Genomic DNA, 16,692 nt, shown 5'->3' with positions numbered 1-16,692 from the left:
AAGTCATTGCAAGGAAGAATTTCTCTTACCTCCAGTGCTATAATTTTGACCTTGGTGTAAAGTATTCATCAAGAGTCATCATCAAAAGTCTTAGTGGTTATGGCAAACAGGGCAAACCTCCTGGGAGCTTTAATATAAAACCCACTATGGTCCTCTACCAGCAGAAAGGCAGTTCAGCTGGCAGGGCAGAGGATTGTCTTCATTTTTATATATTATAAATTTGTATGTTATGGTCTCCTTACACCAGAACTGGAAGGCTCTGAAAATTAAACAATTTAACTGAAAATTAAACAATTTTTAACTGAAAATTAAACAATTATCTGGAGATGCCCAAGTTTCTCTGGTAGAAGTTGCTCCTAAAAATCTTCACTTTTGGCAGCATTCCATTTGAATTATGCCTCACAGGCAACATAAGCTTACCCTAATAATACAAAGGAAAGCGCTAATGGCAGTGAGTAGGAACTTTGATTACAGGGCTATGGAATCACTGAAGAAATTTAATACGGGTCAGGAGACAGGTTTGTTATGGTTCCCAGATATCTATGGTAATATATACTATTCCTTCTCCCAAGTGCCTGACCTAATTAGGAATGTCGTTCAAGTCTCCCTGTTCCTAACATATCTGCTTTTGTACATTGTGGTTTTCTTTTATAAAAATACAGGTGTGAATCTTGAAATTTTCCTGTACAATTATCTTGGCACAATGACTCCTGATCAGAGTAAGGTGTGTACCATACCTCACCTACAAACATTCATTATTGATTTCTAGAAGTTTTCCCAAGCTTCAAACTTCACTTCACCCCTAATTGAAACATATATAGAATAATACACCTATCAACTATAGAATATACATTCTTTTCAGGTGTACTTGTAACATTTACCAAAATGGATCATACTGTTTTCCATAATGGCTGCACCAGTTTGCACTCCCACCAGCAATGTATGCAAGTTCCCTTCTCTTCACATCCTCTCCAACACTTGTTGTTTCCTGTATTGTTAATTATAGCCATTCTGACAGGCATGAGGTGATATCTCATTGTAGTTTTGGCAAACAGTATGGAGAGTCCTCAAAAAATTAAGAATAGAACTACCATACAATCCAGCTATTCCACTGCTGTGTATTTATCCAAAGAACATGAAAACACCAAGGCGTAAAGATACATGCACCCCTGTGTTCATTGCAGCATTATTCACAATAGCCAAGACTTGGAAGCACCCTAAGTGCCCATCAAGGGATGAATGGATAAAGAAGATGTGGTATGTATACACAGTGGAATACTACTCAGCCATAAGAAATGATGAAATCCAGCCATTTGTGACAACATGGATGGGCATAGGGGGTATTATGCCAAGCGAAATAAGTCAGAGGGAGAAAGTCAAATACCGTATGAGCTCACTCATAAGTAGAAGATAAAAACAATAGCAAACAAACACATAGAGACAGAGATTGGATTGGTGATTACCAGAGGGGAAGGGGGAGGGAGGAGGGCGAAAGGGATGATTAGGCACAAGTGTGTGGTGATGGATTGTAATTAGTATTTGGGTGGTGAACATGATGTAATCTATGCAGAAATATAAGTATAATGATGTACACCTGAAATCTATACAATGTTATAAACCAGTGTTACAGCAATAAAAAAAAATGGATCATATATTGAGCCAAAAAGCAAGTCTCAACAAATTTCAAAGGACTGAAATCGTACAAAGTATGTTCTCTGAACAAAGTAGCATTAAACTAGAAATCAGCGACAAAAAGATGATTAGAAAAACACCACTGTCAAAAGTCTAAAAGAAACACTTGTAAATAACCCATTGGTCAAAGGAAAAATCAGGATGACAATTATGGAATATATCAAACTTAACAAAAATGTAAAATATAACATCAAAACTTGTGAAGTACAACTAAAATAAGGGAAAATATATGGCTTTAAATCTATATATTAGAAAAGATGAAAGGTTGAAAATCAATGATCTAAGCTTCTAAATTGAATCTAGGGAAAGAACAGCAAATTAAACTCAAAGAAAGTAGAAGGAAGAACATAACAAAGATAAGAGCAGAAAACAGACATACAGTAGAGAAAATCAACAAAGCCAAAAGTTGATCCTTTGGAAAGATTACTACAATTGCTAAATGCCAAGCAAGATGGATCAAGAAATAAAAAGAAAAAGCACAAATTACCAATATCAATAATTCAAAAGTAGATATCACTACAAATCTTTCAGACAGTAAAAGGACATTGTGAATAACTTTATGCCAATAAATTTAACAGTTTTGACAAAATGGAAAAATTCTTTGAAAAGTATACCTATGAAAATTGGCCCAAAGAGAATCTGAATAGTTCTATTTAGACTATTTTAATAGTCCTATACCTATTAAAGAAATTTAATCTTAAATACCTTCCCACAAAGAAAATGGCTTCATTGGTATAAATTCTTCCAAATATAGGAAGAAATAATAGCAACCCTATAAAAATATCTCTATTAGAAAATAGAGAAAGAGATAGCACATTGATTTTATGAGACCAGCATGACTCTGATGACAAAACCTGACAAGGACATTTGAGGAAAAGAAAAATACAGGTCAATATCTGAAATGATAGATGCAAAAATCTTAAGCAAAATTTTAGAAAATTGAATCCAGCAATATATAAAAAGGATAATACATCATAACCAAGTAGGGTTTATCCCTGCTTGGAATCCATCATTAAAATACACACACACACACACACACACACACACACACACAAAATGGTTTTCTATACCTGTGTTTTATTTTAAATAAAGTTTTAAAAATAAATGACTTTGGTATGGTTGCTGGATACAGGTCAGTACACAAAAATTAATTGTATTTCTGTGTACTGGCAAGAAATAATTGGAAAATGAACTTTTAAAATATTATATTTAATAGCATCAAAACCCATCAAATGCCTAGTAATCGATTTAATGAAAGATACAGAAGACGTCTACACTGGATACTACAAAACACTGAAACATTGCTGAGAGAAATTTTTAAAGGCCTAAATAAATGAGGATATGTACCATGTTCATGGACTGGAAAACAATATTATTAAGATGTCAATTTTCCCAATTTAATCTATAGATTCAAGACAATCCCAATCAAAATCCCTGCTGATTTACTTGTGGAAATTGACAGGATGCTATTAAAATTTCTCTAAAGATGCAAAGGACAATCTTGGAAAAGACGAATAGAGTTTGAGGACTTACACCATAGAAAAAAGAGTCCAAAATAGAGTCCAGAAATGGACTCACACGTGATCATTTTATTTATGACAAAGGTGCCCAGTGCTATTTACTGGGGAAAAGATTTTTTTCCAATAAGTGGTGCTGGATGAATTAGATATCCATATGGAAAAAAAATGAAACTTGACCCCTTCCTCACACCATACAGAAACATTGATTTGAGATGGATCATCATGAGAGGTACAACAATAAGGTTTCTAAAAAGAAACGTAGGAGAATATCTTAATGACCTTGGAGACACAAAAAATTACCAACTATAAAAGAAAATATTGATAAAGTGGCCTTCATTACAGTTGAGAACTTCAGATTGTCAAAAGTTACTGTTGGGATAAGAAAAAGACAAGCTAGAGACAGGAAGAAGAAATGTCAATACATAAACTTGACAAATTCTGGAATATATAAAGAACTCTTAAAACTCAACAAGAAAACACAACCCAGTAAAAAATGGGCAAAAGAATTGAACAGTAACTTCACAAAAGAGGATATACAAATGGTCAATAATCAAAGGAAATGATGCTCAACATCATTATTCATCAGAGAATGCAAATTAAGACCACAATGAGAAATCACTGCACACTCACTGAAATGGCTAAAATTAAGATACCACGTGTTAGTGAGGATGGGAAGCAACTGGAGCTCTGACACGTTGCTAGTGGAAATGTAAATTGGTACAACCACTTTGGAAAATTGTTTGGCAGTATCTGCTAAAACCAAACATGCTTCTATCCCAGCAGTGACCCAACAATCCCACTCCTAGATAAATACTCAGGTGAAATGAGTGTATCTGTTTACCATAGTATGTACAAGAATGTTCACAATAGCTCTATTCATAAAAGCTAAAGATTTAAAACAACCCTAGTGTCCATCAACAGGAGGTTGGATTAAATAAATTGTGGTATACTCATACAATGGAATACTACAAAGCAGTAAAAGGAATGCACTTACGACACATACAAAAATATAGATGAATATCACAGATATTATCATGAGCAAAATAAGTCAGGCACAAAGGCATGTTATACAGAGTATAAATTCATTTTTAAAAACAGCTTTATTGAGATATAATTCACATGCCATACAATTGACACATTAAAGTGTATAATTCAATAGATTTTAATATATTCACAGATATGTGTAACCACCATCAACAGTCAATTTTAGAACATTTCATCACTTCCAAAAGAAACCCCTACCTTTTACCTATCATACCCCTTATCCCTACATTTCCCTCAGGAGCCCTAAGCAACCACTAATCTACTTTGTGTCTCTATGGGTTTGCATATTTTGGACATTTCATATAAATGGAATCATATAATATGTGGACTTTTGTGACTTCTTTCACTTAGCATAATATCTTCAAGGTTCATCCATGTTGTGGCATGTATCAGTACTTCATCCCTTTTTATGGTCAAATAATATTCCATTGAACAGATAATACCACATTTTGTTTATCGTTCATCAGTTGATAGACATTTGAGTTGTTTCTATCCTTTTGCTATTATGAATAATGCTGCTGTAAACATTTGTGCACAGGTTTTTTTTGTGTGTGTGTGAGGAAGATGTTAGCCCTGAGCTAACATCCGATGCCAATCCTCCTTTTTTTGCTGAGGAAGATTGGCCCTGGGCTAACATCTGTGCCCATCTTCCTCTACTTTATATGGGACACTGCCACAGCATAGCTTGACAAGCTGGGCATTGGTGCATGCCTGGGATCTGAACCCATGAACCCTGGGCCACCAAAGCGGAGCACACACACTTAACCACTATGCCACTGGGCCGGCCCCTGTGCACAAGTTTTTGTGTGAACATATGTTTTCATTTCTCCTGGGTATATACCTAGGTCATATGGTAACTCTGTGTTTAATCATTTGAGGAGCTACCAGACTGTTTTCCAAAGCAGCTGCACCATTTTATATTGTCACCAATAGTGTATGAGGCTTCTGATTTTTCTCCACCTCCATGCCAACACTTGTATTATCTGACATTTTGTTCTAGCCACCCTAGTGAGTGTATAATGATATCCCATTGTGGTTTTGATTTCCTCATGACTGATTTCCCTGACAACTTATGGTGTTGAGCATCTTTTCATATGCTTATTGGCCATTTGTATATCTTCTTTGGAGAAATGTCTATTCAGACCCTTTCCCCAATTTTTCATTGGGTTATTTGTCTTTTTATTAAGTCATAAGAGTCCTTTATATATTCTAGATACAAGTCCCTGATCAGATATATGACTTTCAAATATTTTCTCCCATTTTGTGGGTTGTCTTTTCCCTTTCTTGATAGCATCCTTTGAAGCACAAATTTTTTAAACTTTGATGAGGTACAACTTACCTATTTTTCTTTTGTTGCTCGTGCTTTTGATATCATATCTAAGAATCACCTGCCAAATCCAAAGTCATGAATATTTAGTCCTATGTTTTCTTCTAAAGAGTTTTATAGTTTTAGCTCTTACATTTAGGTCTTTGATCCATTTTGAGTTGGTCTTTGTATGTAGTATGAGGTAAGGATCCAACTTCATTCTTTTCCATGTGGCTATCCAGTTATCCCAGAGCCATTTGTTAAAAAAAAAAACAAAACCTCTTCTTTCCTCATTGGATGTTCTTTGCCTCCTGTGGAAAATTAGTTGACCATAGACACATAGTTTTATTTCTGGGTTGTCAATTCTATACCATTGATACATTTGTCTATCCTTATGCCAGTACCACACTGTCTTGATTACCATTGTTTTGTAGTAAGTTTGGAAATTAGGACGTGTTAGTTCTCCAAATTTGCTCTTCTTTTTCAAGATTGTCTTGACTATTCTGGGTCCCTTGAATTTTCATATGAATTTTAGGATGAGCCTGTCAGTTTCTGAAAAAAGAAAAAAGCCAGCTGGGATTCTGATAGGGATTATGTTGAATCGATAGATCATTTTGGGGAGTATTGCCATCTTAACAATGTTAGGTCTTCTAATCCATGAACATAGAATATTTTTCCATTTTATTTACGTCTTCTTTAATTTCTTTCAATGATGTTTTATAGTTTTCAGTGTATAAGTCCTGCACTTATTTTGTTTAATTTATTCCTAAGTACTTTATTATTTTTGATGCTATTATAAATGGAATTGTTTTCTTAATCTTATGCTCAGTTTGCTCATTGCTATTGTATAGAAATGGAGTTGATTTTTGTATATTGATCTTATTAAACTTGTTTATTAGTTCTAATGGTATTTTACTGGATTCCCCAGGAATCTTATTTACAAGATCCCATCATGTACAAATAAAGATAGTTTCACTACTTCTTTTCCAGTCTCGATGTCTTTTATTTCTTCTTCTTGCCTAATTTCTTTGGCTAGAACTTCCAGTACAGTGTTGAATAGCAGTGTTGAAAGTGGTCATCCTTCTCTTGTTCTTGATCTTAGAGGGAAAGAATCCAGTCTTTCACCATTAAGTATGTTGTTAACTGTGGGTTTTTCATAAATGCCCTTTATCAGGTTAAGTTCCCTTCTATTCCTAGTTTGTTAATTGTTTTTATAATGAAAGGATGACGGATTTTGTCAAATGCTTTTCTGACTCTGTTGAGATCATCATTTAGTTTTTGCTTCTTATTTTATTGATATGGTGTGTTACATTAATTGTTTTTCCTTTGCATTCCTGGGATAAATCCCACTTGGTCATGTTGTATAATTCTTTTATATGTTGCTGGATTCAGTTTACTAGTATTTTGTTGGGGATTTTTGTGTCTATATTCATAAGAGATATTTGTCTTTACTTGTGATGTCTTTATCTGGTTTTGGTGTCACAGTAATACTGGCCTCATAGAATGAGTTGTGAAGTGTTCCATCCGCTTCTATTTTTGAAAGAATTTGTGAAGAATTAGTATTAATTCTTCTTTAAATGTTGGGTACGATCCAGTGGTAAAGCTGTCTAGGCCTGGGCTTTCCTTTTTCTGTAGTTTTTTAAATTTGTTATTCAATATCTTCATTCATTATAGGTCTATTTAGATTGTCTATTTCTTCTTGAGTCAGTTGCAGTACTTTGTCTTTCTAGGAAATTGTGCATTTCATCTAGGTTATCTAATTTATTGGCATTCTGTGGTTTGTAGCATTCCTTTGTAATCCTTTTTATTTCTCTGAAGTTGTAGTGATGACCCCCCCTCCTTTCATTTGTGATTCTAGTACTGAGGCTTTTCTCTTTTTTCCTGGTCAATCTAGCTAAAGGTTTGTCAATTCTGTTGATCTTTTCAAAGAACCAGCTTCTGGTTTCATTAATTTTGTCTATTATTTTCCTATTCACTAATTCATTCATTTCCGCTCCAATCTTTATTATTCCCTACCTTGTACTTGTTTGGGTTTAGTTTGCTCTTAACTAAGATGGAAAGTTATGTTATTGATTTGAGATCTTTCTTCCTTCTTAATATAGGTATTTGCAAATATAAATTTCTCTCTAAGCACTACTTTAGCTGTATCCCATTAGTTTTGGTATATTGTGTCTTCATTTTCATTCATTTCAAAGTATTTTCTAATTTCTCTTCTGTTTTTTTTTCTTTTATGCATTGATTGTTTAAGAGTGTGTTGTTTACTTCCCATATATTTCTGAGTTTCCCAAACTTTTTCCTGTTATTAGTTTCTAATTTCATTCCATTGTGGTCACAGAAAATACTTTGTATTGTTTTATACTTTGAAATTTATTGAGGTTTGTTTTATAACCTAGCATATGGTCTATCCTGGAGAATATTCTGTGTGCACTTGAGAGGAATGTATATTCTGGTGCTGTTGAGTGCAGTGTTCTATTGATGTCTGTTAGATCTAGCTGGCTTATAGTGTTTTCCAAGTCTTTTATTCCTTTGTTGATCTTCTGTCTAGTTGTTCTATGTATAATTCATTTTTATGAAGTTCAAGAACACTGAACTATATCAATAATTGCATTAAATATAAATGATCTAAATCAGAGGTCAGGACACTTTTCTTAAAGGGCCAATAGTAAATAGACTAGCTGGCTATAGCTCTCAGGCACCACTACTCAACTCTGCCATTATAGCAGGAAAACAGACATAGACAATATTTTAACAAATGGACATGATTGTGTTCCAATAAAACTTTATTTTCAAAATAGGCAGCCAGCCCACAGATTGTAGTTTGCTCATTCCTGGTCTAAACACACCAATTAAAAGACCAAGAATGTCAGATTGGACAAAAAGTCAAGATCCAACAATGTGCTGTCTATAAGAAACCCACTTAAAATATGAATGCATAGATATAGGTTAAAAATAAAAGGAATCAAAAAAGGTACACGATTCAAACACTAATCAGAAGAAAGCTGGAGTGGCTATATTAATATCAGACAAAACACTTTAGAACAAGGAATAATACTAGAGATAAAGAGGGACCTAATGAAAAAGTGGTCAATTAAACATGACAACATAACTATCCTAAATTTTTAATGTACTTAACAACAGAGCTTCAAAATACATGAAGCAAAATCTGATGGAACTGAAAGGAGAAATAGACAAATCCATAACTGCAGTTGGAGACTTCAATAGACTCCTCTGTCAGTAATCAATAGAATAAGTCAACAGATACTCAATAAGTATATAGAAGACATGAACAACACTATCAACCAACATGATCTAACTGACATTTATAGAATGCTCTACCCAACAATAGCAGAATACACATTTTTTCCAAATGCACATGGAACGTTCATCACCATAGACCATATTCTGAACCATAAAACAAACCTCAAAAAATTTAAAAGTATTAAAATCATACAAAGTATTTTCTTTGACCATAATGGAATTAAATTATAAATCTGTAATATAAAGCTACCTGTAAAATCCCCCAATATTTGGAAATTAACCAGCATTCTTCTAAATAATGCCTCTAAGAGGAAGTCACAAGGGAAATTTAGAATAGTTTGAATGGAATGAAAATGAAAACATAACATATTAAAATTTGAAGGATACAGCTAAAGCAGTGTTTAGACAAAAATTTGTAGAATTAAATGCTTCTATTAGAAAAAGAAAGATCTCAAATAATCTGTCTCCACCTTAAAAAACTAGAAAAAATTAGCAAATTAAACCCAAACAAGCAGAACAAAAGAAATAATATAAGAGCAGAAATCAATAAAATTTAAAACAGAAAACAATAGATAAAACCAATGAAACCAAAAGCTGTATTGTTGTGGTTGTTGTTGTTTTGAGAAGATCAATGCAATTGAGAAACTGCTAGCCAGGCGGATCAGGACACAAATTAACAATGTCAAGAATGAACGTGGAGACATCACTACAGACCCTAAAAACATTAAAAAAGATAATAAGGGGATATTATCAACAACTTCATGCCCATGAATTTGAAAGCTTAGATGAGATGGACAAATTCCTTGAAAGTCACCAACTACCAAAGCTCCCTCATGAAGAAATACATAACCTGAATAGTCCCACCCATTGAATTTATAGTTAAAAATCTTCTAACATAGAAAACTCCACTCGGGAATTCTACTAAACATTTAAAGAAGATTGGGCCAGCCCCATGGCTTAGCAGTTAAGTACGCACGCTCCGCTACTGGTGGCCCAGGTTCGGATCCCGGGCGTGCACCGACGTACCGCTTGTCCGGCCACGCTGAGGCCACATCCCACATACTACAACTAGAAGGATGTGCAACTATGACATACAACTATCTGCTGGGGCTTTGGGGTAAAAAAAAAAAAAAGGAGGATTGGCAATAGATGTTAGCTCAGAGCCAGTCTTCCTCAGCAAAAAGAGGAGGATTAGCATGGATGTTAGCTCAGGGCTGATCATCCTCACAAAAAAATAAATAAATAAATAAACATTTAAAGAAGATGTAATACCAATTTTATACAAACTCTTCCAAGAAGAAGAGGAGGGCACACTTCCCAGCTCATTTCGTGAGATTGGTATTACCCTGATACCAATACTAGACAAAATATGAGAAAAGAAAACTATAGACCAATATTCCTCATGAAAATAGATGCAGAAATCCTCAACAAAATATTAGCAAATTGAATTTCGTAAAATACGAAAAGGATAATAGATCATAACCAAGAAAGATTTATCCTAGTTTCAACATTGTGAATTCAATCAATTAATTCCATATCAACAGATTAAGTGACAAGATTCAACATCATTTATGATAAAAACTCTCAGCAAACTAGGAATAGTAGGGAAGTTCCACAACCTGATAAAGGGCATCTACAAAAAGAAAACCTACAGCTAATGTTGTATTTAATGATGAAAGACTGAATGCTTTCCCTCTAAGGGCAGGAACAAAGGTGGGATGTCCAGGATGTTTACTCTCGCCCTCCTGGTCAACGTCATCCTGGAGGTCCTAGCCAGTGCAATAAGGCAAGCAAAAGAATGGAAAAAAAGATATATACAGTGAAAAGAAATAAAACTAACTCTATTTGCAGATGACATGATTGTCTATATAGAATATCTCAAAGAATCTACAAAAAAATTACCGGAACTAATAAATGAGCTTAGCAAGTTAGAGGATACAAAGTCAATATTCAAAAGTTGATTATATTTCTATGTACTTAGCAATGAAGTTCAAGAACAGGCAATAACAATCAATAGTGATAGAAGTCAAATTAGTTCTTAACTTTGCTAAGGTAATATTGACTGGAAAGGAGCATAAGTGTTGGGAGTGTTGTATATCGTGATCTGGGTGGTGGTTACAGGGGTTTAAACATACATAAAAATTCATCAATCTTGAACAGACAGCCCACCAGCTAGGAGAGAATATTTGCAAAACATATATCTGACAAGAGGTTGATCTCCATAATATATAAAGAACTCACACAACCGAACAACAAAAAAACAAACAACCCGATCAAAAAATGGGCAGAGGAAATGAACAGACACTTCTCCAAAGAAGATATACAGATGGCCAATAGGCACACGAAAAGATGTTCAACATCACTAATCATCAGGGAAATGCAAATCAAAACAACACTAAGATATCACCTCACACCCGTTAGAATGGCTATAATCACCAAGACAAAAAACAACAAATGTTGGAGAGGATGTGGAGAAACAGGAACCCTCATACACAGCCGGTGGGAATGCAAACTGGTGCAGCCTCTATGGAAAACTGTATGGAGATCCCTCAAAGAATTAAAAATAGAGATGCCCTATGATCCAGCTATCCCACTACTGGGAGTCTATCCAACGAACCTGAAATCAACAATCCAAAGAGGCTTATGCACCCCTATGTTCATTGCAGCATTATTCACTATAGCCAAGAAGTGGAAGCAACCTAAGTGTCCCTCGACTGACGATTGGATCAAGAAGATGTGGTATATATATACAATGGAATACTACTCAGCCATAAAAAAAGACAAAATCGTCCCATTTGCAACAACATGGACGGGCCTGGAGGGTATTATGTTAAGTGAAGTAAGCCAGAAAGAGAAAGACAAAAACTGTATGATCTCACTCATATGTGGAATATAAACCAACACATGGACAGAGAAAACTGTATTGTGGTTACCAGGGGCAATGGGGGTGGGGGGTGGGCACAAGGGGTGAAGGGAGACATATATATGGTGATGGACAAACAAAAAAGTACAACCAACAATTTCACAATGTTATAAACTATTAAAACATCAATAAAAAAATTAAAAAAATTCATCAATCTGTTTGTTAAAGATTAATGCACCTCATCCAGTTTTGTATGTTTGCTGTACCTCAAGACTTTTTTAGAAGTTCAGTCTAACAAGGATGAATGAAAACCGTCTCACATGGTATGGTATATGCCACCTGATACAAGATTCTGCCACTGGTGATACCCAAGAAATACTGTTGACTGACTAAATGAAACATTTTGAAACTCTCCTTTACTTTTCCTAAAATAAAACCACAGTTAGTTTATACAGCACCGTATCTTCTGGTTAACTCCATCATTAAAGTGAGGCAGGTAAACACTGGATTCGAATTAGAGAGCAGCCGGACTTTTTCAGACTATTTAGGAACATCATGGCGATAATTTCAGGAAATATAGGCAATGCTAGTGAATGCATTACAAAGTGCTGAAAGTATTGGTGAGTTCATAGATTTAAAAATGCAAAAGTTCTGTCTACAGAAGCTGGGATAACCTTCAAATTGTAAGTAAAATTAATTTTCCTCAAAAGGAAAATCTCCTCAGAAGAGAGATTAGGAGAGAACAATGAAATGTAGTCACAGACAATGTTGCATTTTTGCCTCTTTCTTAGGAGACTTCTCAAACGATCCATGTGAGACATTGCTTCTGCTGTATGAGTTTGAAGTTAAAGCCAAAATGAACGATCCATTCCTGGACGGCTTCCTGGAATCATTGTGGGAACTGCCTCATTTAGAAAGTAAAACATTTGAAACAATCGCATGTAAGAGCTATATTTATGGTTTTGGAAGGCTGGTACCCATTTAAATCATACTACTTTTTTCTTTCTTTTCTCTTACCTCCAGGTGGGAAACAATGTTTCCTCATAGCACTTTGTTTCTCCTTCTCTAATGGCATTCTTGAACTATTTTGTATTACAATCATTTGTGCACTTATCTTTTTCTTTATATGAGACTATAAGGTCCTTAGTGTCATGAACAATAATTACTTATATTTGTTGTACTTATAAACCCTAGCAAAGTGCATTGCTCATAATACACACTCATATTTATTCTCTGTGTAATTGAATTATATAACTACACAATGGGGACAGCTCAAACTTCAGAAAGTTAGTTTTGCTCAGCTAGCTAGAAATGACAATTGACCACTTCACTAATCAAAGGTGATGCAATGTTAGCAGTTTACTAAAGTGTACAGAGAAATATTGGTAATAATTTTTAACACAATTGCCACTTTGAAATTTCTGGTTGGGCTGTAAGTGGTATTGGGGACCCAGAGCCTCTATGGGGTTACACTGCAGGAAATGGCCTAATTATCTTCCCTTTTTGTCTCTCACCATCCTCGGGAGCCTCTGTGTGGTTAGTAAAGGTATTAGGTAGCCCCAAGTGCACAAGTCACATTTGCCTTTCCTTGTCTTGCCAAGACAGAATTCCTAGAGACATGGAGCAGGTGGTATATGCTTTATGGACATATGATGGTGACCACTGCTCCTTGTATAATGGAACTCCAATTCTAGAGGCCTGGTAAACACATCTGGAAGTTTTAGGGTTTATCATCTCTGGCACTCACTCTCATGTCAAGTGTTTCATGTTTTTAGTATCAGACAAAAACAGTATATTGTGATATAAATCTGTTTTTGATTAGTGCCCTTTTACCGATCTGCTTTCTGTTTCCTTCTTAGTGTGCCCCTCCTTGACTCTGGTTCATAAGATTATTGCTTCATCTGTGTGACTAGGTGCAGGGTCACAGAAACAGTAGGTTCTCTGTTGATGTTTGCTAAAGAGAAGATATAACCTGGTGATCCTACCATGTTACTCTGCCCAGAAAGTAGAAGCTGTCTCTGAAAGCCACTGTGGATTCATTGTTTTATAAAATTCATTTTTGTTTTTTTGTGTTTCTTTGTTTTTGTTAATCTGTTTCAGGCCAGTTTGGTTAGAGAAACCAAGTTGTAGCCTGGGATGAAAACTGCAATGGATGAGATTATGGTATTCACAACCTTTCTTTTCCCTTCCTATAGCATTAGCAATGGAAATGCCTGCCTACTATCCTTCCATCGCTCTAAAGGCCTTGAAAAGAGCTTTATTGCTCCACAAAAAGAAAGAATCAATTGATGTTATGAAATACAGGTTAGTAAATATAATTCAACACTGAATCCAGGCTTTCTGATAGTCAATGCCCCATAAGTCATCAATCATACTCAACTGGCCCAACTTAAAAGATGATCAGGGGTACTTCTGTAACTCCTGGGCTAAAAAGCCCTCAGAACAGCTCCATATTTAGAGTTGTATTATAGACCAAGAATTAATTAGCTAGGTCAAGGAGTTTGGTTTTCCCAAAGCAGCAAAAGGGGGAAAATTGCTTCTTTGCATGAGTCTATACATATAATAAAATTACTAAGTACCTTCTTTCTTTCATTACTAAATATGCCAAATGTACAGAAAAGTACACTGCTTAATATAACAAACACCATTGTATCCACCACTCAAATTTAACAAATGTTAACATTTTGCTATATTTGCCTCAGATATTTTTTTCTAAGCACCATTCTTTAAGGACCAATAAGTGCTGTACATAATATAAAATATTATTTTTTGGAGATTTTATATTTTCTATGCCTAGACATGGGTAAAAATAGATGTTGTGTGATTTTTCTCTGGAAAACTTCATTACAGTCTTCCTTTTCTGAGACATGAGAGACAGTTCTTCTGGAATTATTCTCAATTTAAATCCCAATTCCCTTGCCCATTTGAGGATGTAGCAAGATGCTTTAAGTTGCCTATAGATTGAACCAGCTCATAAAATATAGTAAACAGCCACAACTTCTTAGTGCAGGAAACTAAAAAATGTGAAAGACAACTATAGGCATAATAAAAGGAAGGATTGGTCAGCCTCTTTTATAACTTCAAAAATCTGTCTTCTGAGGTTGGAGGCCAGATAAAATTGAGGAAAGAACAGAAGTGTTATGAAGCTCTTAGTCTGGGATGAGATCCAGATTTTACTTATCTTAGCCATGAAGCCAATGATTTCTTTCCTTATGGGATAAGTTTTCTCTTTTTGATTTCAGCAAATGTATGCGCAACTTGATTAACCTCCTAGTGCCCGAGGGGGTGCTGAGTACAGAACTCCGTCCCCCAGAAGAAGTTTGGGGCTATTTTGAAGATGCTCTGAGCCTTATTAGCCACACCGTAAGTCAAACAGTGATATTAAACTTGCAGCTAATTTTAAAGAACTGAACTGTCTTGTGTATTAGAAATTACATAGAAAAACGCTTTCTGATCTGAGTTTTAGGGTAAATAAATTCATATTACAGTGTAGTTACACACTACAAAATTTCCCTGGGTTTATGAAATGTAAATAGTTAAAAGTAGAACATTTCTAGTATAAATATACTGTGGATTAGGTCAAAATAGCAGTACCATCTGGCATTTTGAATTATTTTGTATTTTCAAAACCTGGTAGAATTGTTACTTTCCCTGTGATGATACTAACCCTTTGAAAAAGCTTATTGTTATTCCCGCCATTTCTCAGAGGCAGGTAATAGAGTAGAAGGAATACTAAAGACCTGTAATTTAGTCCCTCCTCTACTGATTTTTTTCTTTTCAGTGCAGGTTTATTCAGTGACTTTTAAATTAGCTTTATTGAGGTGTAATTTACATACTATAAATTCACCCATTGTGTGTGTACAATTCAGTGATTTTTAGTAAATTTATAGAGTTATGCAGCTGTCACCACAATCCAGTTTTAGAATATTTCCATTACTCGAAAAAGTTTTCGCGTGCCCATTTGCATTCAATCCCTGCTTCCACCTTCAGGCCCAGGTAACTGTTGATCTGCTTTCTATCTCTATGGTTTTTCTCTTTCTGTATACTTCATATAAATGGAATCATGCAATACTTGACCTCTTGTGTCTAGCTTCTTTCAATTTAGCGTAATGTTTTTGAGGTTCATCCATGTTGTACCATGTATCAGTATTTCAATCCTTCCTATTGCTGAATAAATAGAATATTATTATATTCTATTGAATGGATATATCACATTTTGTTTATCTACTCACTAGTTGATAGACATTTGAGTTGTCTCCACTTTTTGGCTATTATGAATAATGCTGCTATGAATATTTGTGTACAAGTCTTTGTGTGGACATATGTTTTCAGTTCCCTTCAGTACATGAATTTCTGGGTCATATGGTAACTCTTTGTTACCATATGTTTATGGTATGCTCATATGTTTAACTTTTTGAGGGCTGCAATCTGTTTTCCAAAGTGGCTACACCATTTTACATCCCTACCAGTAGTGTATGAGGGTTCCAATTTCTCCACATCCTCATCAACACTTGTTATTGTCCATCTTTTTTATTACAGCTATGTTAGTGGGTATGTAGTGGTAGCTCCTTGTGGTTCTGATTTGCATTTCCTTGATGGCTAGTGGTGTTGATCATTTTTTCATGTGCTTATTGACAATTTGTATATCTTCTTTGGAAAAATGTCTATTCAGTTATTTTCCCACTTTTAAAATTGGGTTCTTATTGAATTCTAAGAGTTCTTTATAAATTCTAGATACAAATCCTTTATCAAATATAGAATTTATAAATATTTTCTCCCAGTCTCTGGCTTGTCTTTTCATTTTCTTAATGGCATCATTTAAAAAGCAAAAGTCTGAATTTTGATGAAATCTAATTTAGCAATTTTTTCTTTTATGGTTCATGTTTTTGGTCATGATAAGAAATATTTGCCTATCCCAAATTTACGAAGATTTTCTCCTGTGTTTTCTTGTAGAAGATTTTATACTTTTATCTCTTACATATAGGTCTGTGATCCATTTTGAGTTAATT

At 34.7% G+C, this 16,692-nt stretch overlaps 1 protein-coding gene across 5 annotated transcripts in view; it reads left to right on the top strand.

Annotated features, from left to right (window-relative positions):
• Positions 1 to 16,692, top strand: part of TEX11 (testis expressed 11) — a 353,243-nt gene that overhangs the window by 312,504 nt on the left and 24,047 nt on the right. For all 5 annotated transcript variants that reach the window (XM_058536116.1, XM_058536115.1, XM_058536118.1 and 2 more), the window contains 3 exons: positions 12,475 to 12,624; positions 13,879 to 13,987; positions 14,926 to 15,046. In XM_058536116.1, coding sequence (XP_058392099.1) covers positions 12,475 to 12,624; positions 13,879 to 13,987; positions 14,926 to 15,046 — 380 coding nt within the window. The remainder of the gene's footprint in view (positions 1 to 12,474; positions 12,625 to 13,878; positions 13,988 to 14,925; positions 15,047 to 16,692) is intronic.

Source organism: Diceros bicornis, chromosome X (genome assembly GCF_020826845.1).
Source record: "Diceros bicornis minor isolate mBicDic1 chromosome X, mDicBic1.mat.cur, whole genome shotgun sequence".
Taxonomy (NCBI): Eukaryota; Metazoa; Chordata; class Mammalia; order Perissodactyla; family Rhinocerotidae; genus Diceros; species Diceros bicornis.
Note: the sequence above shows the minus strand (reverse complement) of the source record. Positions and strands in the feature narration are given on the sequence as shown.